Raw genomic sequence first — 24,356 nt, 5'->3', positions numbered from 1 at the left:
TTGTTACCAAAGCTGGGCTGAAACACTTCTCTGGACTCCTGCCTTCTCGACCTGACAGAGAGTCTCACGCGCAGGGCGTGGTTGTAGAGGAGCTAGAATTTGTGGACGGGCCATCTAATCCTCGCCTCGTGCAGCTGCAGCTAGGCAAGAAAAGCGCCCCAGAGCGAAGGGAAACGAAGGGGTTAAAGTGACGAGCTTGAGAAAGCCCAGAAAGCTAGAAAAACGGTCCCCCCCCCACCTCACCACCCAGGCTAAGTAAGCCCCTCCCCTCCACCACCGGGGCGGTAGCCGCGCTCTCCCTCCCTCCGCCCCTTGCTTACAAGACCTAATGAGCTCCCCCGCAAGGCCGAGCCGCGAGCCTGGCCCGGAGCGAGGAGGCTGCGCCGCGCGCGCCGCGCGAGGGCGGGAGCCGGGCCTGGGTCGCGGGCGGGAACCGGCCGGGGACGCACCCGCCGCGCTGCGGGTCTCCTGGGAGTCGCGGCGATGGCGGTGCAGGCGGCCCTCCTTAGCACGCACCCCTTCGTCCCCTTCGGCTTCGGGGGCTCCCCGGACGGGCTGGGGGGCGCCTTCGGAGCCCTGGACAAGGGCTGCTGTTTCGAGGATGATGAGACCGGGACGCCAGCGGGCGAGCTGCTGGCGGGCAACGAGGGCGGGGACATGCGCGAGGCCACCCGCGACCTGCTCAGCTTCATCGACTCGGCGTCCAGCAACATCAAGCTGGCACTGGACAAGCCAGGCAAGTCGAAGCGGAAGGTGAACCACCGCAAGTACCTGCAGAAGCAGATCAAGCGCTGCAGCGGCCTGATGGGCGCCGCGCCCCCCGGCCCGCCCTCTCCGGGCGCCGCCGACACGCCCGCCAAACGGCCGCTCGCCGCCCCCAGCGCCCAGGCCGTCGCGGTCCCGCCCCACGGCAAGGCTGTCCCCCGGCGGGAGGCATCGCAGGCCGCGGCGGCCGCCAGCCTACAGAGCCGGAGCCTGGCCGCGCTCTTCGACTCGCTGCGCCACGTCCCTGGGGACACCGAGCGGGCCGGGGGTTCGCTGGCTGCGCCCGCCGCCGGGATCGGCGGAGCGGGCGCCGGGGGCTCGGGAGGGGAGGCGGCCGGCACCGCGGGAGGTACGGCAGTCCCCGGCGCCAGGAAGGTCCCGCTGCGGGCCCGCAACCTGCCCCCGTCCTTCTTCACCGAGCCGTCCCGGGCGGGCGGCGGCGGCTGCGGCCCGTCGGGGCCCGGGGTGAGCCTGGGCGACTTGGAGAAGGGCGCCGAGGCCCTGGAGTTCTTCGAGCTGCTGGGGCCCGACTACGGCGCCGGCACCGAGGCGAGCGTCTTGCTCGCCGCAGAGCCTCTCGATGTGTTCCCTACGGGAGCCGCCGTCCTGCGGGGCCCCCCGGAGTTGGAGCCCGGTCTCTTTGAGCCGCCACCTGCGATGGTGGGGAGCCTACTGTACTCCGAGTCCTGGAGCGCCCCGGGCTGCCCCCAGACCAAGAAGCCGCCCCTGGCTGCCCCCCGCGGCGGCTTGACCTTGAACGAGCCCTTGCGCCCCCTGTACCCCTCCGCCGCGGACTCTCCGGGAGCGGAGGACGGGCCCGGCCTTTTGGCGTCTTTCGCCCCCTTCTTCTCAGACTGTGCCCTGCCCGCGCCACCGCCGCCGCACCAGGTGTCCTACGATTATAGCGCGGGCTACAGCCGCACGGCTTACTCCAGCCTCTGGAGACCGGACGGGGTTTGGGAAGGGGCGCCCGGGGAGGAGGGGGCGCACCGGGACTGATGGAGGGGTACCGTAGCCTCCCCTTGGAGACCGCTGTGGGGAGCCCCCGCCTCTGGGTCTCTCCTAAGCTTAAGAACGGTGGGAAAGTGCACGTGGAGATGAAACGATTTAAAAATATTCACTTAATAAAAGAAACTTACGAAAAAGAATTGAAGAGGAGTTGGGGGTGGTTTTAATCACAGCCTCAAGTGTTTAAACAGAAACAAAAAACGTTGGTAGGTTCTTACTGGACCAGACCAGACGGGCTTTGGGGACTGGGGTGGGGCTGGCGGAAGGGGCAAGCGGTGGCTCCTGCAGCCCTTCTGCAACTTTTCAGCAAAAGGTCAGTGTGTGTAGTGTACTTGCGCCTTCCAAGCGGTGCGCTGGTCCCTCCCTTTCCTTCTCCTTTGAGTGCATTATGAATTAAAGCCTATATTGAAAAGAATGGAGCGAAGATATGTTATTGATTTGGGTGTTTTCTTAGAGGATGGTTCTCATTACGGTCTCTTGGCCTTGCTAGGTGAGAGTGTTATTGAAGACAGGAGGCCAGTGGCCCACTGCTGACCGCCTCGGTGTGGGACTCCTCTCTGCCCTCAGTGTTTTCTGCTCCCTTCCTCTTCCATTTCTTTTCCACTCTTAACGGTGCCGTTGCTTCCCTTCCTTCTCTTTCTCTGGTCTCTTGTTGCTCTCTTTCGAGATATATAAATAGAAATACACACACACACACACACACACGTATGTGTGTGTGTATATATATATATACATATATATATATATACATATATATTTCTGTCAGCTTTTCACGAAAATCTCTGACGTAGGAGGCTTAAATTTGGCAAAACTGGGGGTCAATTTCTCTCCCTTTCCCTTTCTTCAGCCACTTTGCGAGGATGGCACTAGGCACCTTATTTAAGTTTCCTTATCTGAGAGGAAGGGGATAATATGCCTTCACTGACCACTTTTTCATAGCTTGGTGGGTACTGCAGAGGGGAAATACATAAAACTCCTTGGGGCTACTTGATTGGTTCTGCAGGTATACATATTTTATATACATATATTCATGGTTTATACATATGGAAGCCATTAGGATTGTGAGTCCCATGTTATTTTTTGGCCTCTGCCTGGTGATTGCCCTTTCCCTTACAAGCTGTACATGCTCTCTATCCTTTCTCCTCCTGTTTCATTGCCCAGCCCACCCGCCTAGGTTGGTTTCTACCTCCCTGTGCTTCCTTATTTCCTGTACCCCTCACATCCCTCTGTGGAACCGAATGGTGAGGGTGTGATGTTTCCAAAGGAGTCTCTATTCCCTGAATAGCAGATTTGATGATTGGAATCTGAAGGGACCCCAAAGAGTCAGATCTGTTAACTGAGATTTAGGGGCAAGTCAGATGAATGTTTTAAGCAGCCATGATGTGGCAGAGAGGACACATGGCATTACCAAGATGGTAATGCCTCTTTGAGGGGCAAAGGACGAAAGATTGGGTGGGGAATAAGCAGCTGGACAGAAAAGAGGGAGCCCTTTAGTTCTGCAGACCTGCCATGAAAATGCATGAAGACCAACACTCAGGAAGTGTAAGGAGATGTCATTTACTGATTAATGACATTGCAAAGAGAGCTGCCTCAGTTCCAGGCAGCCAAGATAGATTCTAGGAATATCTACATGTAAGAAAGTAGAAACCCCAGTGTTACTGCGGAAGATGTTAAAATCCAGATTAATGTTTGTACAAATCAAAAGTGCTGTGATACTTTCAGAAAGGAATTTGTCAAGAAACAAATGGGTATCAAGCCATGGCAGACTACTTTAAATGCTGTTACTAAGTCTCTTTATTATGATTAAAATCTTTCTTTAGATAGCACCACAGGAAATACAGCAATGAGTCTTGTTAATGACGAAGAGAGCTTTTCCAAGAGAGCTTGACCAAGCTTAACCAAGAGAGCTTGTCCGCTGTATTTCTTTCAAAGTGATAAAAAGGGATTAATTCCATTGTGTAAGCAGAGTAATATTCCAACTGTCATTTAATTTATCTAAACTACTGTACTATGAGTACAATCCAGGACAGAATAGCATAATAGGAAAACATTAACCCCATGACACTAAGGCTGCAATGTTTCACTGCAATGTTTCTTTCTTAATTTCTTCTTTCTTCTTACCCAGTTCAGTGAAACAGTCTACCTGACTCCCAGTATTTTGCCATGCCTTTCATTAATAACGATAATACCAACACTGTGTTTCCATGTGTCAGCACTGAGCTTCTGAACAGTGCATGAGGTAGGTGCTCTTATTATCCCCATTTGAAAAGAGAGGCTCAGACAAGTTAAGTAACTTGTTGAAAGCAAGCAATGAGTCCAATATCCAGATCTATAAGTGTCCTAACACCACGACCTGCCCGCCACTTGCAAGGCTCTGCTGTGCTTTGTTAGTCTATATGGCTCCCAGTCCCCTACATTATGCTACCAGCAGGGTTTCTCAACCTCAACCACTATTGACATTTTGCAGGAGATAATTCATTGCTGTTCAGGTTGTTCTGTGCATAGTAGAATGTTTAGCGGCATCCCTGGCCTCCACTCACTATATAACTCCTCTAGTAGCGACAGTAGAAAATATCTCCATTACCCCATGTCCCCTGAGGGACAAGATGGCTGCCAGTTGAGAACTATTATGCTAGACAAATATATAGTGTCTATGGGGTGCCTGGCACTTTCACAGACATGGCCTCATTTAATTCTTACAAAGACCTGTACTTAGGTATTTGTTATTTGTTACAGGTGAAAAGGCTGAAGGGAGGGGTTAAATCAATTAACTTAGCTGTATCTTATCTGTGCTAATTTAAGAGTCATGGACCAGTTACTTAGCTGTATTGAGACACAGTCTTCCTGTTGGCAGAATTGGACAACAATCTTCACAAAGAGTTGTCGTGGGGATTTGGCTTAGGGACTATATGCATACCCACCAAGAGAGAGGTAGTCCTTAGCAGGCCTGGCATTATATCAAGGTTTCAAACCATTCTGTTATCCAGGATGCCAAGAATGTGTGCTGGGTCACTATGCAGCCTCCAGATTGCCCCATGTCTAATTCCTTTTCTCCCCACATTGCCTTCCAGTCTGACCACGTGTGTGTCTGACCATGCCACCTGCTGTAAGTAGCAGCCATTAATAATACTCCTGCAAAGGGCTGAATGTATTGTTACTTCCTCTCACATGTCATTTTCTACTGCAGCCTGTGTTAGAAAGTATTTTTGTCTCTTGTTTAGCCACATAATTGTTTGTAGAGTTTTCTTTTTAGGTACAATGGTAGACATTTTTCAAGATCAGAAATATAATATGTAGTTGTATGACTTTGGACAGGCTGGGGATTCTAAACTAGTTGGTAACAATAATTACACTGTATGCTGCATATTCGTGATTCCCCATCTCAGCCTTGGTGCCTGGAATGTGTTTTAGTGTCTTCCTACATCCTATAAGTGGCTGTCCCAAGCCATTGCTCATCTCCATTCAAGCCTCTGCCCTACCCTTTTCCTCACTCCCACATCCTGACAAGATGGAGAACATCTGTTGTAAGTCTCCCTCCATTTCTCATCCCCTCTTTCACACAGGAGTGTTTCTCTCCAGCAGGCAGGAACTTCTCCTGCCCTCCAGGCTCAGCATCCTGCCCTTTCTACCTCATGAGAACAAGATGTTTCTCCATCAATTAATTATCTTTAGTCTTTTATATCTTTAGTTTCACCCTCATTGGTTCCTCTCATCCTAGAAATAAACTTTTAGTATGGATTAAAAACAAGAAATAAGGAGAATAAAGAAGTGAAAAACTCTTTTCTAGATATTAATCTATCTTCTCTTTAGAGTTGAGTCTCTCAAGGAAAGAATCTACGTTTTTTTGCCTCCACCTCACCTACTCTTTAAACCTTGCCTATTTGGGGTCTTAACCACCCAGTTTGCATGAGAGCATCTCAGTTTTAGCACTGAAAGTTCCAAGAAGCCCCTCAGTCCTGGGCAAACTGGGACAGATGACCACTCTACTTCTTCCCACTGTTTCCCCAAAATTGCTCTCACTGAAACCGTGGTCACCAACCATGAGGTCTTTAGCCTTCACCTTTTTTGGCTTCTGTGCTGCATCTGAACAACTGGGCTCCACCTTCCTGAAGCTCTCCTCCTTGGGTTTTGTGGAATCTCATTTTCTTTTGGTTTTCTCCTAACTTTCTGGCCATGCCTACTTCTTGCTGGAACTCCCATACACTGGTGTGACCCTGGCTCCTCTCACTTCTGTCCTTTGCTCTTCATACTCTATACATCCTTTCCTGGTGATGGTAGCTGTTCCTGAGGCTTCAGCCGTCACTTAATGTGCTGATGACCCCCAAATTTAGGCCTGCTCGGCTTTCTTACATCTTAGACTCATTTCCCCACCGATTTCCTAGACTTCTCTTGGAGGGGTGGGCTCATAAGCTTTCAAGCTTTATGTCCAAAATCAAACACACACACAACTGGAGTAGCCCACAGTCAGCCTGGCCACACTTTTCTCGTAGTATCCTGACCCAACAGTTACCTTGGCCTATTCCATACTAGCTTCTAAGTCAGTATGTCTCAAATATTTTTATTCATGACCTTCAGAAAAACCTCATTTTATGTTATGTCTCAATATATCCATATCCCTATTCATGTGAATTCACAGCCTTATAAACATACTCATATTTGATAATTTAAATATTATTAGATTATAATCTATATTAATATTCAATGTCTATTGTCTATTCAACAGACAATCGATTTTTTTTTTTTTTTTTTTTGCAAAGCCAAGATTCTTCTTAGGAGCTATGTGAAACACTGATACTTTCTTTTCTATTTACTAAAACCTGTCTATTATCCACTCTATGGCTTTTATGACTCATTAATGAGTTGGGCCTGCTGTTTGAAAGATGCTCTTCTAAGGTACTCTTGTGTATCACCTCGGCACTCCTTTGCCAATGTCACTTCCCTAGTTTGGGCACTCATCACCCCTCACCTAACCTAGTGTGATGATCTCCTAATGACTTTCCTGTCTATGAAGTCATGATCATTTAATCTATCTTAACCATCTCTCTCACCGAGATGATATTTTTAGAAAGCAACTTTAGTGCCATCATTCCTTTCCTTAAACTCTCTCAGTGGCTACTGTCACTTTCAAGGTGAAGTTCAAAGTCCTTAGCTTAAATGTGTGGCTCCTGCCTAGTCTCACCTACCAGTCCTCTATAGTACCTGTGTTTCAGGAATTTAATTCTAATTATAGAAAGGTGCTCGAATACTCCATACACATATCACCCCCATAAATTTGTGTCTGCCCTATCTATACCTAGAGTGTATGCCTCATTTTCTCTGCTTGCTAATTTCTACTAACCTTATTATTCTCAGCTTAAGTCTCAACTTATTTTTTAACCTCCCTAGATCAATTAAGCACTTCTACTCTGGAATCATCTATGATATTCTGAAACCCCAGGCTTACTCTCTTGTAGCAATTGCACTGTTATAACACTTGTTATTCCTCTGCTTCCTCTATCGGGGGCAGGTACTTGCTTCTGCATTCTTCTCACTTTTTGGAATCTGGTAATGGTAACATAGAGCAGAGTTGTTTTGCCTGGAGCAGTGTATTTGGTTGCAGACATTGAGGATATTGTGACACGCTTTTAATCATTTGTCCCATATATAGAGTGTGACCAGAATTTTCCTCTGTGAGATCAACAATAAGTAGAAACCTTGTTCTTAATGAGTCTGAAATTGAGTTGAGCAGTTGACACAATGAAATGTTCAGTGTCCATAAGGAAGTGAAGAAACAAAATCATCTGAAAGATGTCACAAAGTACTAGTTTTTTTTTGCTAAATGAATGGTATAGGCATTTTTTTCACTTTCAAAAGGTGATGTGACATTCCTATAAGCATATTTCAAATTGATAAAAATCATATATATTTCCCCATAGAATGTAAAGGCAGAGAGGGAGGGAGGGAGAGAGAGAGAAAGAGAGAGAGAGAGACAGAGATAGAGAGAGGGAAGTGGGAGAGGGGAACCAATATATGGCTAGATTCCTGGCAAGTGGTTCAAGATCCATTTACTACCCATAGTAAATGTTTTGCATGGAATTGTGTTCCCTCAATAAGATATGTTGAAATGCTAACTCCCGGACCCTCAGAATGTGATCTTATTTGGAAATAGGGTCTTCACAGAGGGAATCAAGTTAAAATGAGGTCAGTAGGGTGGGAGCTAATCCAATATGACTGACACCTTTATGAAAAGATGCCAAATTTCCAAAAGAAATTTGGACACAGAGATAGATACCTACAGGATGACAATGTGATCAAATGAAGAGAGAAGACAGCCTTGTGACTGGATTGATGTGTGTGAAAGCTAAGGAGTACCAAGCATTGTCCACCAAACACCAGAAACTAGAAGAGGCAAGGAAGGATCTGCCTCTAGCATCCTCATAGACAGTGTAGCCATAGCGACACCTTCATTTCAGACTTCTACCTCCACAACTGTGAGATAATAAATTTCTGTTGTTTTAAGTTACCCAGTTTGTGGTACTTTGTTACAGCAGCCCTAGGAAAACTAATAAAATAATGAACTCTATGGCAACTAAAATTATTCCTATTTCTTATGCCATAATGTGTTTTTTTGTGCTTAAACAAGACCTATATAATCAGACCACATTTATTTCATTTTATTGCAGGGAATACTAGGGAAGGGACTTTGTATAGATGTAACAAAAACCCTGGAAGCTGTCCATAATTTGAGGGAGGGGCTCTCAGTAGCCCCTTCCTTGCCTCAGCCTTGGTCAGAAGGAAGCATGTCTGGTAAAGTGTTGTGTCCACTACTTGCTGGACTACTCCACAGTAGTTTAACTACTATTGTAGTTGTTATACAACTACTATTGTACTATTGTTCACCCCTTCCAGCTGCACTCAGCTGCAAATATTCAGCATCTGGACCAGTAAGAATCTATCTTGACTGTGCATGGGGAATCTGCTCTTCAACAAAAGGTGGTCTAATGGCCACCTTGATACCCCGTGGTGGGGGTGGGGAAGCAGGCAAGCATGCTCAAGATGGTACAGCCTTTTGTCTACTCTCCTTGGTGTGTACTTGATCTGTATGACATGGTTTTTGCTCTGTCTCCCTCTGAAGCTCAGCTGGGTCTGGAGGTCTATTAGGATGCCCAGCTGGGGCTGGCACCCTTCCTCTTTGCTAGACTTTAGGCTTGTGTGTGCAGGCCCTGTATGTCCTGTTCATTGTTATACCATCTGGGACCATCTGACATTCAGGGACTCAAATATTTATCACGAGAACAGATTTCTAGCCCTCCTTGCTATTGTCCTTCCTTGCTACCAAATTCTCAGCACTTAAAGCACTTCTTTAAGTAGACTCAAAGATGCCTTGGGATAAGAATACTGTTTCTTATGGGACCATCATTCATAGACTAACAACCCTGAATGTCTCACATGCCCTTCTCATCCTGTTCTTCCCCTGACACACATCCAAGTCACACTTGTCTTTAGGCCCTCATGAGTAAGCTGCTGTTTCACTTTGACTGTATCACCCCTCTCCCAGGCCAGCACAGCACCCCGCCTAGAGGGTGTCCCTGGGCCTACAGTTTTTCCTAAGGGAAAAGAGAGCCCAAGGTGGACATCCAGCTCCTCTAGCATTCTGGAATGCTTCCCAGGGGTCCACTTTGATCTTACCTCATCCCTGAGGCAATTAGTGATTCCCTCAGGGCTAGACCTCCAGGGATTAGCTACAGACCGAGAAGAGGGAGAGGCTCAGAGCAGCTAGTGTGTAGATTGGCCGATTGCATTCCTGCTGGTGGTGGCACCCCAGTGGAAAGCCCAGCCAGGGATTTTACCTATCTGCAGAGCCCAGCCAATAGCCCTGTCTGGCCAGGGAGGTTGGTTGGCAGTTCTGCCCAGTTTGAGTTCCCAGCTGTAGATCCCATTCTATGGACCTGCCCAGACAGGGTGGCAAGCTAGCAGACCTGCCTAACTACTGAGCATAGCTTTCAGCCCTGCTTAATAAGAGAGCCCGGCCAGAGACCGTAGGGAGGCTTAGAGCTCAGTTCATCACCCTGCTCGGGCAGGAGGCTAAGCCAGCAACCCTGCCTAACTGCAGAGCACTGCTTGTAGCCTTACCCAACTAGGGAGCCTGGGCATCTGCCTTGCCCAGTCTCAGAGCCTAGGTTGATTGCTAAGCATAGTCTCCAGCCCCACCCCATCAAATATCTTGAATAGCAAGCCCAGCCCACGGGAGAGCAAACCCAGCAGCCCTTGCATGAAATCCAACCTGTGATCCCACCTAACTACAGGCACAACCTGTGGCACTACTTGATCATGCAGTGTAGCCAGCCACATTTTACGAGGCCAGCGTTACTCAGATACCATAGACATATAACAGCACTAAAAAAAAAAGAAAACTATAGGCCAACATCCCTGAAGAACATAGATGCAAAAATCCTCAACAAAATATTAGCAAACTGAAGTCAACAGTACACTAAAAGGATCCTATACTATGATCAAGTGGGATTTATTCCAGGGATGTAAGGATGGTTCAATATATGCAAATCAATAAATGTGATACACCACATTAACAAAATGAAGAATAAAGTCATATGACCATATTAACAGATGCAGAAAATCATCTGACAAAATTCAACATTGTCTTAGGATGAAAAGTTTCAACAAAGGTACAGAGGGAATATACCTGAATGTAATAAAGGTATTATATGACAAACCCATAGCTAACATCATACTCAACAGTGAAAAGCTCAAAGGTTTTCCTTTGAGATCAGTAACAAGACAAGGATGCCCACTCACCACTCCTATTCAACATAGTATTGGAGGTCCTGGCCAAAGCAATTAGGCAAGAAAAACAAAGAAAAGACATCCAAATCAGAAAGGAAGAATTAAATTGTTTCTCTTTGCAGATGACGTAATTTTATAGGTAGAAAACCCTAAAGCCTCCACCAAAAAAACAGAACTAATACAAAAAATTTATAAAATGTCAGGGTCCAGAACCAACATATGAAAATCAGTTGTGTTTCTAAACACTAAGTGAGCTATCTGAAAAAGAAATAAAGAAAATAATCCCATGTACAATAACATCAAAAAGAACAAAATATTTGAAATAAAATTAACCAAGGACAGAAAGATCTGTACACTGAAAACTAGAAAACTTTGATGGAAGAAATTGAAGAGGATGCAAATAAGAGGAAAGATATCCTGTATTCATGAACTGTATTAATTCTGGGGTCTGATAAATATGCTGCCATCATTGCTTGTCATACAACTCAGGATCATGGAATTGTACGGATAAGACACATGGCAGAGATTGAACAGCCAAGGAGATGGATGCTGACTAACCCCCAGCCCTTGCTTTCTCTGCTCTCCCTGAGCTATGTACCCAAGGAAGGGGATGCTGTCATCTTGTTCCTCTTCTTCCTCCTCCTTCTTCTCCTTCTTCAGATTTGCACAAAGGTACTGTGTAGGTAGCTGTGGCCCTGGGGGTCACCGCTGACAACTGATCCTACTCAGAAGAACAGACTTGCTCCCATTTGCTGAGAAAGTCTCATGTGGGAAGACAATCTCCTCTCTCAAGACCAGAGCCCAGGAACATTGGGTCAGGACTGGCTGTGGCATATGTCATCTCAGGGATCCAGCCCCACCATGCTCCTCTTTCTTTCTTTCTTTTTCTTTCTTTCTTTCTTTCTTTCTTTCTTCTCTTTCCTTCTTTCTTTCTCTTTCTTTGAATCTCCTTGGGTCATCAGCTTTTCCTTTTAACCCCCTTCTCTGAACTGTGGGTGTTATGGACTGAATGTTTGTATCCACCCAAATCTGTACATGGAAAATTAATCCCCAATGTGGTGATATTTGGATGGAAAGGCCTTTGGGAAGTGATGAGGTCATGAGGGTGGAGCTCTTATGAATGGGATTAGTGTCCTTATCAGAAGAGGCCAGAGAGCTAGCTCACTCTCTTTCTATCCTGTGAGGACGCAGAAAGAAGACAGCTATCCATAAACCAGGAGAAGGGCCTTCCTTCACCAAGGACCCAAGCACACTGGCACCCTGATCTTGGACTTTGAGCCTCCAGAATTGTGAGAAATAAAGGTCTGTTTTAGCCACCCAATCTATGGTACTTTGTTATAACAGCCTGAGCTAACTAAGACTGGGGCTCCTTACCTTTTTTTTTTTTTTTTTTAATATTTATTTATTTTGGGGAGAGTACAAGTAGAGGAGGGGCAAAGAGAGGAGGATAGAGGATCCAAAGTGGCTCTGTGCTGACAGGCTGACAGCAGCGAGCTTGATGTGGGGCTTGAATGAACTGCAAGATCATGACCTGAGCTGAAGTCAGATGCTCAGCTGAGCTACCCAAGTGCCACTGGGCTCCTTACTTTTAAGGTGGGGCTCCCTCAATGTTTCTGGTTTATTTCCTGTTCCTGTCTGTCATAGTTCCTATTGTAGCTTGCAATTCCCACCTTCTGGGAGGGCTCACTGAGGGTGGGTGCTGGCTACATTAGTCAGGGGGTCTGAATGTTGAAGGGCATCTTTGGAGGATCTGCAGTCAGACAGAGCTGACTGTTAATTCCTGCCTTTCCCTTGTAGCTGTGTGCCCTTGGGCAGATTACTAAACCAGAACCTCAGTTTTTAATTCCATCAGATGGCAATGACGATATCACATAGGATTGTGGCTGCACTAGATGACATCTATAGAGACCCCAGTATTGTATAAAGACCACTCATAAACAGTAACTATTATTGTTACCATTACTGCTCAGAGAGGCCTCAGCAGAGAGCTTGAACTTCTCAGCCCCTCCCTTCTTTGCATCGAGTGAGGAAGGGCTCTGGAAGCCCCAGGATTTTCATCTCGGGATTTAAAAGGTCACTGGAAGCTCTGGTGCTGAGAAAGGCCCATCCCTCCACAATGACTCAGAAGCCGTGACTAACCAGTCCCTTCACACGAGCTGGCTCATAAAGGAGCAATGGCAGAGCGAGACTTTACCCTAGAAGACAAAACAAATTCCCCCACAAAGGACCCCCAGCAGCGGCTGGCCAGGAGTCTGCATCTTCCTGGCTTCTGTGTCTCGTCCTTTTCCTGGCGGGGAGCTGGCCTCCCTCTGAGGGCCCGAAGGTGGATGGTCAGTGCTGTTCCCAGGGAGCCTCCGGGGACACCCGAGTCCTGGGTGCAGAATGCTGCTCAGAACCTGATCTCTTAATCAATTCTGTCCGTAACAACAGGACTTCAATGCATGGCCGGGGATGAAGTGGCTGAGAGAAACTCGGGACACATTTGAACAGTAGCCCAGAACTCAGACAGAATCTGAATCACCTTGGCACAGGCCTGGGTCTTGGTTGCTGCCAGAACATTGTAAGAAAAGCCATTCTTGCCCACACAATGGCATGAGGAAACAGGAAGTGCGGCAACATGACTTTAATTACTATCCTTTCTATGGGCAGGGCCACAATTCAGTGCGAGGGCCTTACCTTTGCTCCTGTATGTTACCACACAGCAACTGCTGAGAGCAAGTTGGAAAATAGTGGAAAATGGGAACAATTACAAGTGCAACAAGAGTGACCCTGGGCCTGGAGATCCGACGCTGCACTAGACACAGGCCCAGGCTGACCTGTGCTGAATTCCGCTTCTGTCTTTGCCCAGGGATGCCTGCCACTGGTAGAATTATTGAACTTTTCTAAGTGTTGGCTTTCTCATCTGGAGAGTGAGAATACAAATACTCCCTGTTTTTTAGGGTTGGTTGATGATTAGAAATCCTGTATATAGCTTCTGGCAAAGGGCCAGGCACAGAGCTGACTCCCAGGCAAGGGTAGGTATTGTTATTTCTAACCCTTGGATGTAACCAATCCTGCTACTTACAAGCGCTGAGTGAGTCAGTCACGTGACCATTTTTGAATGCGTTTTCTCAAATGAAGGCTCTGGTGTCTCTGCTGGTGGCTGTGAGATGAACTAAAATATAAACAGTCGCCAGCAGAGTTTATGCCATGTGCAAGGCATCAGTAAATATTAGTGGAAACTGAAACTCACATGGTCAGACAATACAATCCTTTCTTTAGCTGTGAACTTTTTTCCATTTCATCTGGAGTCTGAGGAAGACCAAAGTCCTGTTGGCTATTTAGTGGTGTCCCACTCTATTCCTCATAGTTGTAGCCGAGTTTTAGATGGGCTTGATATCATTTCTTCTTCTTGTTTAATTTTTATTTCATAATCATAAACTTTGTACTCCAGATAGACTCGGAAGGAGTAAGAAAAATATGGAACCCATAGACTTGCAGTGAGATATTACTTGTCCTGCTTACTTCCTTATGTCGTAGCGAGGAGCAAGGGAGGCAAAGCATTGGCAATAATATGTAGAAGGCAAAGAACACAACAGTGGAAAAAGTCACAAGTTCTGCATCTGCCCTCAGTTGCCTTGTGATCTTGGGCAAATTAATTTCCCTTTTAGTCCCTTAGTTTCTGCAACTGCAAAATGGGACCAGTAATGCCTAATGCTGGCCTCGGTGGGGGACCGATGTCATGGGGACCAAGTAGAGGGTGTTTGTGAAAGCATTTGAAAAAGTCGAAAGCTTGCACTAAATTACAGTAGTATAATAGTCTTTATTTCACAGATGATGAAACGGAGTTAGTGTGAGGTGACATTCCCCCTGAGCATTCAGGGCAGAGCTGGGGATCTGGCCAAGCCTTGTGGGCTCCATGTCTCTGCCTCCTGTGGACATCCTCCGTGCTCTGCTCAACAGTACTGACTTCTCTTTACTCTCGGTTGCCAAACTTCCCAAAGTGAAGGCAGGCCCAGACCCATTCTTTGCGGGAGGCCACGAAGAATAAGGCCATTTATATCTCTGTTCAGATGACTGGAAAATCCTTTTGTCCTGCTTCACTGAAAAGCATCTCAGATCAAAACTTGGGGAATCTAAGAGCCTAAAGAGCCATCTAGTGGTAACACCTGTGAACGACTCCATCTTTGGTTGGTAGCTCCACTGGCATGGAGATAAGAGGAACAGATTTGTTTTCTTCCCCTCTTAAATTTGTCAACCCTGGCAACCACCAAATGGAAATTGATGTAATTCTCCACCCTCTCTTCTTGTAGACCAGACTGCAGAGTGGTGCTGGACGAAAACTGGGAGCTTCTGCAGGCTTGAACTGCTACAAAGTTACAATTTCTATTCTTAGGTTCTGGCTTGCAGTTAGATGTGCCCATGTGACTGAGTTTTAGGCGGTGGAATGTGAGTGGAAACAATATGATTCACTTGTAGGTTGGGTTCATAAAACTTCCCACATGTGACCCTCTATGCTTTTTGTCCTTTTGTAGTTTGATGGAGATGGGCAAGACTGTCTTTGAATTCATGACTAACTCCGTGGCATTGCTTAGCCAGTTGCTGGACTGGCTTCACCTCTGCCCATGTGCCACTGGGCCATCACTGTGGGTTCTACTGACAGGTGGTATGGGAGACTGTTCACTGTCACTGAGCTCCTCCACTGTCAATGTTAGGAAAACCCTGTTGTGCCATGCTGGGGTTTTGTGTTATAGTCACTACCATGACCATTTCTCCTAGTCTTGGGTCTAAGAAAACCAAAGATCTTTGCACCATAACCTTTTAAAATTCATGAGGTCCTGGGTTTTGGCACCAACCTCTGCCCTCAACCCCTCCCAGCCACAAAACTCCACCCCCCCCCAAACAAAACAAAACAAAATTCCCAACAAACTGACCTCAATTCTTATTCTGCATAGGCTTGTCCAGCAGGGCCAATTCGGGTGTGGCCAAGTAGATTTAGAGAGGCCATTCTGTAGCAGACTTTTCATATCAAAGCATGTGCAGATGTTGTAGCTGGACTGCCTGCTCTATCATTTGCTAGTTCTTAGCATTTGAACAATCTACTTAACTTCTCTGCTTAGGTCCTCTCCTCTGTAAAATATAGATAATACCAAGATCTACCTCATAGTGTTATTATGTGTTATTGTGAGGGTTGAATGAGAGACTATGCTTAGAAGGTGCATGGCACATAGGAGGTGATAAAGCCTAATTTAAGCAGAAGCTTAATTTTCTAGCAGACGGGGAATCACTTCTGCATTACAGTAATTCCTGGCCTGACCAGCTAGTCTTCTACAGCATAAGCAGTTACAAACCAGGGAAGGGGAGAGGAACAAGGAAGCATTACAAGCTTGAGCCTTTCACTCAATAACTGTTTACTGAATGACTTCTGTATTTGACAGGCTTTGTGCTAAGCAGTGGGGATGCAGTGGGGAGCAAAATGTGCGCGGTCACTTCCTGGAGATTATAGTCTAGTTGGGACACACATATTTTTTTAAAGATTTTATTTCTAAGTAATCTCAATACCAATGTGGGGCTCAAACGTAGAGCCCCAAGATCAAGAGTCACACGTTCTACCAACTGAGCCAGCCAGGTGTGCTGGGACACATATTTTAATCAGTTAAATACACAATAAATAAATGGCATGAGCTCTGATAAGTGATATGAAGGTAGGGTACATGTTGTGTAAGTGTTTGAAAGGAACATAAGCCTGGGCTAGTCTGAGAAAGTTTTTTGCTGCCTAAGAGGGGACTGGTTCATCAGAAGCCTGTTTGCCTGAGGGTCTGAGGAGCCTCTAAAAAAGACCTTGCCCTAAGAGGGGAAAGGTCTGGATAAACTAGACCCAACCAGGAGGGCTTGGTGGCAAACTGGGAAGGGCAAGTTTGAGTATAGTGTGGTGTCTGCTATTTCAGTTTGTTTCCTCATTCAGTCCCTATTGGTTCCGGGTCTAAGTTTTTGAAAAGTGAAGAAGAGGGGTGGGAAGAGGAGACAGATCATGTCACTCATTTGGTAGTGGCCTGGCTTTGCTCCAGAGCATGGGTTAGACATATCTCAGGCATTCTTAAAAATATTCTGAAACTATTTTTGCAGAAGTTGGGGTTCTACATATACAAGCAGAGGCAAGAAAGAATGGAATTTGGATTTTGACCATTACTGTGACCCCAACCTCACTCACCGGTAGCATTTGAAAGTTTGGGGCAATAGGGGACCCGTGAAAATTTCAAGTATATTCTTCTGTTGCATGAAGCAGTTTAGACTCTGGGTTACACCACAATGTACCAGGCACTGAGTTGGCATTAACATTATGTGACACAGCTTTTGTCTGGCTCATAATTTGGAAGGGGATACACAGAACTCCAGTTCAAGGCTGATCTTACACCTGAATTTTGTTGGAGATTAAAGTCCCCAATGATGTCACAGTTTGGCAACACTGGGAGGAGGTATTGAGATCTATAATAATGATGTGGTTTAATCATGGCAGGAAAGACTCAATGAAAATTACTCTTATATGCTTGACCCTTAAGAAATGAATAACTGCAAAATAATCCAGTGAAGAAATGGGCACAAGACATGAATAGACACTTCTCCAAAGAAGATATCCAAATGGCCAACTAACACATGAAAAATGCTCAACATCACTCATCATCAGGGAAATACAAATCAAAATCACAATGAGATACTACCTCACACCTGTTTGAATGGCTAATATTAACAACTCAGGCAACAACCGATGTTGGTGAGGATGTGGAGAAAGAGGATCTCTTTTGCATTGTTGGTGGGAATGCAAGCTGGTGCGGCCACTCTGGAAAACAATATGGAGGTTCCTCAAAAAACTAAAAATAGACCTACCCTATGAACCAGCAATTGCACTACTAGGCATTTATCCACGGGATACAGGTGTGCTGTTTTGAAAGGACACATGCACCCCCATGTTTATAGCAGCACTATCAACAATAGCCAAAGTATGGGAAGAGCCCAAATGTCCCTCGATGGATGAATGGATAAAGAAGATGTGGTATATATATATATATATGGCATGTATATATATATATATATATATATACACACACACATACACACACACACACAATGGAGTATTACATATATGTATATATGGTATGGAATATATATATATGGTATGTATATATATGTGTATACACACACACACACACACACACACACACACACACAAAATGGAGTATTACTCGGCAATCAAAAAGAATGAAATCTTGCCTTTTGCAACTACGCGAATGGAACTGGAGGGTATTATGCTAAGTGAAATTAGTCAGTGAGAGAAAGACAAAAATCATATGACTTCACTCATATGAATACTTTAAGAGACAAAACAGATGAACATAAGGGAAGGGAAATAAAATAATACAAAAACAGGGAGGAGGACAAAAGAGAAGAGACTCATAAATATGGAGAACAAACTGAAGGCTACAAGAGGGGTTGTGGGAGGGGGGATGGGCTAAATGGGTAAGAGGCACTAAGGAATCTACTCCTGAAATCATTGTCACACTATATGCTAACTAATTTGGATGTAAATATTAAAAAATAAAAAATAAATTAAAAAAAAAGAAATGAGTAACTGCAGCCATCTGCCCATTAAAAAGAAAGGCAAAGGATGCCTGGCATGTCTTTTTTTTTTTTCTCTTTTCTTTTTTGCCCTGGGATAGTGATCTCCATGTTGTTTTGACAGAAACAGTTCCATTCTGGAATCTACCTCAATGAGTTTTTAATCCTCTAATTAAATCACTCTTCTGGATGATCCAAAAACACGTTCTGGGATAAAATATTTTACAAGATTTTCCTTTAATGAATCCCACTGGGATCTAGCTGAAGCCTAATTATTTCTCTTAATTAGTTCTCCTATATGAGGAGGCTCAAGCCAACTGCTGCTGCTAGTGTCCTCACTTTGCTAAGAGCTTCAGCCCCTGGTATTTGGCAGTTATCACTTACCCAGACAGATGGTGGATAGGCTCATCATCCCAATGACTTGTGTACCCAGTAGAAGAGGATAAATGCATGCTCCACTCAAGAATACTAATTATCTCTCCAGAAAGTGGCTTTGTGAATTAAACAAGTTTTGTTTCAAATTTTGTAGCCACCATGATATGACTCTGGGTCACATATGCAAAGCTCATTTGCATAAGAATGTGATATCAGTGGAATATCTTAGAAGGCCTCTGATACTTGGGTTTATCCACTATGTATTGTCTCAGGCCCAGTTCATATACCAGATCCATGTTAAGTCACCTTTGACCTCCACTACAATGGGTAACATGGTGTCATGGAAGGACATAGGTTTTGAAGCAACACTTAAATTTGTACCTTATTTCTATTTAAAGTTAGCTTAGTGATGTGCAACTTCCTTAATTTTTCTGATCTCAGTCTCCTGAGCTATACAAAGGACAGAAAATATACTGAGCACTGTTATTGTGAGGATAAAATCTGACAAGCTAAACAATAAATACTAAGCAGAAAATATCATTTCTTCATTTGTGCCCCTCAAAGCACATGACTTATATCTCTACCCAGCATTTACTTCATTATACCTTGTATGACAAACAGTTTTAAAATTATTATGTGCAGTCCAGGCATGTAATGGCCTGTAATGGTCATGTGTGACCCACACGTGTAATGGTTCAACATAGTAGAAGTTTATTTCTTTCTCTTGCAACACTCCAGAGGTCCACAGAAGGGGATCTGTTCTATGTAATAGAAGAAGATAAGGCTAGGAAAAGTTGGATTACTAGGCACATAAATATTTCTTTATTAAATATAGGACATTAAGCAAATACAAGATTAAGGGTGTTATTTTCCCATTCAAGCCTTTCTTTTAGTTAGTCTGAAGGTAGCTAGCCTCATGTTGAAAAAGAAAGAGAAACATGGGAACAAGCTAGAAAAGAAATAAAACAGACCTCAGAGCTGTGTCTAGGAAAGAAATTAGGTTGTGGTAATTGGCACATAAAACTGAAAGCAAATTATATCCAGTCCAGAGGGGTATATATCTGTCTCTGTCTAGAATGCATTTCCTTTAAGAGCAGCGATTTTGCTTAATACTCTGAATCTGCTTTTACAGTACCTGGCAATTTATAAATGCTAAATTGAATTGTAGCTCTTGTATCCTTTGAGTGAGAGCTACATTAGTATTGGAGACTTAAATGCCAGCGTTTGGACACTGCTGGGCGGGGGGGGTGTGTGGCTATAATGGCCTTGATGCTAATGATAAGAAATGGGTCAAGGTAGAATCCCAGAGCTGCTGCAACTAAGGAGGATATGATGTTTATTAAATGTGCCCACAGAAAATATTTTGCTACTTACAGATTCCCATATACCTTTAAAGAGAGCAGGTAATATTAAATGGCAGGTTCTTTGTTCCTTTCAGTGACTTGATAACTTTGGTTCTATAGTTTTGGATAGAAAGGGAGAAAAGGAGTTTCTGGCATAGGGGATGAGGTGAGGACAACTGTCAGGGTAAGGTTAGGGGCAAAGAAAGGAGGAAGGAGAAGTTGAGACAAGAGAGGCTGGAAGCAGGTGGCCTGAAGGGTCTCTGAGTCTCCCTGGTGCAGGGCCTCAAGGGAGTGGTGAGAGAGTACAACCATTCCACTGGAAGCTGCTTCTGTGCTGTGCTGTGTAGCCCCCTTCCCTCCCCAAATCTCCAGCCAAGGCAAGCAGCCTACATAGGCACAGGTGAGGGGAGGCCTCCTTGTGAACTGAAAGAAGAGGAAAGTTTCCATTCTGGGAAACGTGGTATAAACCAAAAAGAAATGTGGAAAAACAGGTGCCTAGAAGGTAAAGCAGTGGAAGCTAAGAGATAAAAGCCCGCTTCTCTCTCCAGTGCTCGAGGGCTTCGTGCATCCACAGTACTTGGCATTGAGCTCATTGCACCTTGATCTCCAAAAGCTGGTGGCCCCAGCTGGCATCTTTTCCTCTGAGGAGCAGGGGTTGAAAATTGGAATCTCTGAGCAAGTGCTCATGGTGACAGTACTCATTCCTTCTGTGTCCTAGAAGGCAAAGGGACAGTTTTAGTTACTACTAAATGTGGTCTCTAAATGTCTCTGCGGATCCTTCCCTAGTTGGGCCAAACTACCTGTGAGCGCTAAGGCCTCCTTTCACTGTGACTAGACATAGGTCAGAAGGTCCTCTGTGCCTACAGCTGAACAGGGCAGGGGAAATAAGCATTCGTCATTTGTTGGGTTCTAAATAGGTGTCAGGATCACTTCTAGGCATCCCAGCATTGATAATCCTTACAGAAGCTTTACCAGGAGATATTATTATCCCCATTTTATCTATGAGTAAACTGGGCTGAAAGAGTTTAAGTGACTTGTCCAAAAACACATGGCTGCTAGAAGGCAGACTTGAGACTCAAATTCAGACTATTTTATTATTTATTATGCATATACTTGTTCATATTGTATGTGTATTTTTGGTAAAACCTTGTTCTAGGTGCCGCAGTTATGACAGGAAGACGCTGTTCCTGACCTTACAGAGCTCACAGTATAGCAGGGAACACAGATGAGGGAAATGGGAGTTAAACATATAGAAACCAAGGAGGCAGGTGCTGGCTTACTGCAGGTTTCCAGGCAGGTTTGAAGGAAGGCTAAAGGGAACTGAAATTGAGGGAAATGACAAGAAAGTAACTCAAGTGAAGAACCTTGGGATGGAAGTTTTCATTTTTTCAATCTTCACATTTTTCATTTAGTGAAAACAGCGTGTTCATTTAGTTTCAAAAGGGTCTGCCTCCCTGTCCTGTTGTGAGGACCCCGTTTAATCTGAAAATATACTTTAAAAAACTCTTCTAGTCATTCATTCTTTACGCATGCAACTTATGCACTTGTTGATGCCGATAGTATTCTAGGACTATGCTAGGTGCTGGGAACACACTGGGAACAAAGCAGATGTAGTCCCACTCCGCCCTCTTGTGGCTGTCAGCCCATGAGGGACCCACCATTTATCCAACAGTCACAGAAATATTTAAACTCTAATAAATGCTCTGCATGTTACTTAAAGCTGAAAAGATGGAGCAAACAAGCAAAAGGGAAAAAAGTAAGAGAGAGGCAAAGCAAGAAACAGACTCTTAACTACAGAGAACAAATTGATGGTTACCAGAGTGGAGGGGTTGGGGGATGGGTGAAAGACGTGATGGGGATTAAGGAGTTCACTTGTGATGAGCACAGAGTGATGTATAGAAGCGTTGAATTACTATACCATATACTTGAAACTAATATAACACGGTATGTTAACTAATTGGAATTAAAGTAAAACTTAAAAAAAATTTAAAAACAAAACAAAACAAACTGAAGAGAAAGATGAGTGGCTAAATGTCAGGTATTATGGAAGGCTAGTGTGGGGGGCCCCTGGGTGGCTCAGTCGGTTGAATGAGACTCTTCATTTTGTTTCAGGTCATGATCCCAGGGTGGTGGGATTGAGCCCTGAGTTGGCTCTGCACTGAGCATGGAGTCTGCTTAAGATTCTCTCTCTCCCTCTGCCCTCTCGCTTGCTCATGCTCTCTCTCTCTCTTAAAAAAGAAAGAAAGAAACAAACAAAAAGAAAGGCTAGTATGAGAGGGAATTAGCTGCAGACACAGGTGTGTCCGGAACGTATTGAATCCCTCTCTGGCAGGCAGCTGCTCATTCTACTACACAATACCTAGCCTGCGAATGTTTCATCAGATGATGTTGTGGATGGAACTCACTTTTGAAGTCAGGTAGATTGGACTTCACATTTTGGTTCTGCTTTTTACCAGTTGGGTCACACTTACCCAGTGTGGGTGTTAATTAAGTGGGGTTAATGATGATGATGATGAAGCCCCACCGTGTGCTCGGCAACGTCCCGTGTACATGAATTCATTTATCAAGGTTGTTGTGAGGCTTAAGTAGTGTATTTAAAGTATGTGGCACAGTTTGTGGACAAAGCAGGAATCCAGAAACAGTAGCCAGTAACAGTGGTGTAACAGGCAGGTGGAAGTGTCTGCCCCCTGCATAAGCAGTAAAGGGGCGCACTGTCTGTGGAGAATTTATAAACAGTAATAAAGCTGTCTGGAAATTGGTTTGCTTTTTATTATCACCATAAACTAGGAATTCTAAACAATGTCAGCTGCAAAATACTTGTCCCTGAAAGAGAAGAAAAACAAACCACCGTGAGTACTGTGGAGTTTGAATTAATTATGACATGTACACATATATACGCTTCATCCAGTATGTTTTTTTACTGATCTTTTATCAAAGATTGGAATTTACATGGAAATTAATTCGGAGAACTTACAGTTCTTCCATGAGCCCTCAACACACGTGGACTCAGCTACATGTGTGGGTGTGGAAAGTAAATTCAAAATGATGTGGAATTGTTTTAGCCCATTTGGGGCATGGTTTCCTATAGATCTATATATGTCTGCATTTAAGCAGTAGATTCAAAATAAAAATGGATAGCACAGTGATTGGGAGACGAAGAAACTGGAGTTACTTCAGTTCCATCCTTCTCTGTGCTGATCATTCTTGGAACATCATGCAGTTCGGTCTCTTGGAAGCATTTCTTTATGTCTTTACTGCCCTCTCTTTTATTTTTAAAAAAATTTTAAAAGTAATGTTTTATTTATTCTTTTCTTAAAAGATTTTTTAAATGTTTATTTATTTTTGAGGGACAGAATGTGAGTGAGGGAGAAGCAGAGAGAGAGGGAGACACAGAATCCAAAGCAGGCTCCATCCAGGCTCTGAGAGGTCAGCACAGAGCACAATATAGGGCTCGAACTTACGAACAGTGAGATCATGACCTGAGCCAAGTCAGACGCTTAACCAACTGAGCCACCCAGGCACCCCTGTTTTATTTATGAGAGAGAGAGAGAGAGAGAGAGAGAGAGAGAGAGAGAGAAAGAGCGCGCGCGCACGCGTGCGCATAAGCGGGGCAGGGGGCAGAGCAAGAGAGGGAGACACAAAATCCGGAGCACGCTCCAGGCTCTGAGCTGTCAGCTCAGCCCCACGTACTGCCCTCTCTTTTAAAGAAAAAGTAAGTTAATATGAAGTCTTAATCCACAGTTCCTTCGTTTTCTACTTTAAGTATTTCAGTTCTTTTATGTTTATTTATTTATTTTGAGAGAGACAGAGTGTGAGCAGGGGAGGGGCAGAGAAAGAAGGAGAAAGAGAGAATCCCAAGCAGGCTCTGCACTGTCAGTGCAGAGCCCGAATCAGGGCTCGAACTTCGAACTGTGAGATCATGACCTGAGCTGAAATCAAGAGTTGGATGCTTGACCTAGCTACCCAGGCGCCCATAATTATTTCAGTTTTAATTTTATTGGCGTGAATATATATATACATAGTGCAAAAAAAGGGAACAATTTTATCACCTGCATTCCTTGTTTTATCATCCTGATTATTTGTTTTAGTTCATGGTTATTACCGAAATCAAATTTATTTTATGGAGGAAGGAGATGTTAAAAAATAACCCCCACTAGATGTCAGATATGTTGGGTATGGGCCATGAATGCTATTCTCCTCACTATTTTTATTCGTTAGATCCGTTAGATGCTTCGTTGTCTCTGCATAAACCTGCCGATAAAATACTATTGCTTCAGCTTCGCTGCTTCAGTTTTGCCTTGGAAGGAGATTGAGGGGGGTGAGTAATGACTCATTGACTTTCCTGTGACCACAGAAGAGATTCCTAAAACTCAGGCAATTAGTGACTGAGGGGTAGATCATTTATTCTAAAAGCATCAATCACAGGAACAGAGGGATGTGATCAAAATACATGAAAGTCTTTAAACTGCTCGCCTGAGACAGAGGAAGAAA

The 24,356-nt window shown here is 44.7% G+C and overlaps 1 protein-coding gene across 1 annotated transcript; it reads left to right on the top strand.

Annotated features, from left to right (window-relative positions):
* The first annotated feature begins 304 nt into the window (after positions 1-304).
* FAM181B (family with sequence similarity 181 member B) lies at positions 305-2,188 on the top strand. Its single transcript, XM_027039880.2, has one exon. It carries the CDS (start codon positions 484-486, stop codon positions 1,762-1,764), a length of 1,281 nt encoding a protein of 426 aa, XP_026895681.1. The 5' UTR covers positions 305-483; the 3' UTR covers positions 1,765-2,188.
* The last annotated feature ends 22,168 nt before the right edge of the window (positions 2,189-24,356 follow it).

The sequence above is a fragment of the Acinonyx jubatus genome, chromosome D1 (assembly GCF_027475565.1).
Source record: "Acinonyx jubatus isolate Ajub_Pintada_27869175 chromosome D1, VMU_Ajub_asm_v1.0, whole genome shotgun sequence".
NCBI classification, from domain to species: Eukaryota; Metazoa; Chordata; class Mammalia; order Carnivora; family Felidae; genus Acinonyx; species Acinonyx jubatus.
This window is presented reverse-complemented; position numbering and strand designations above follow the sequence as displayed.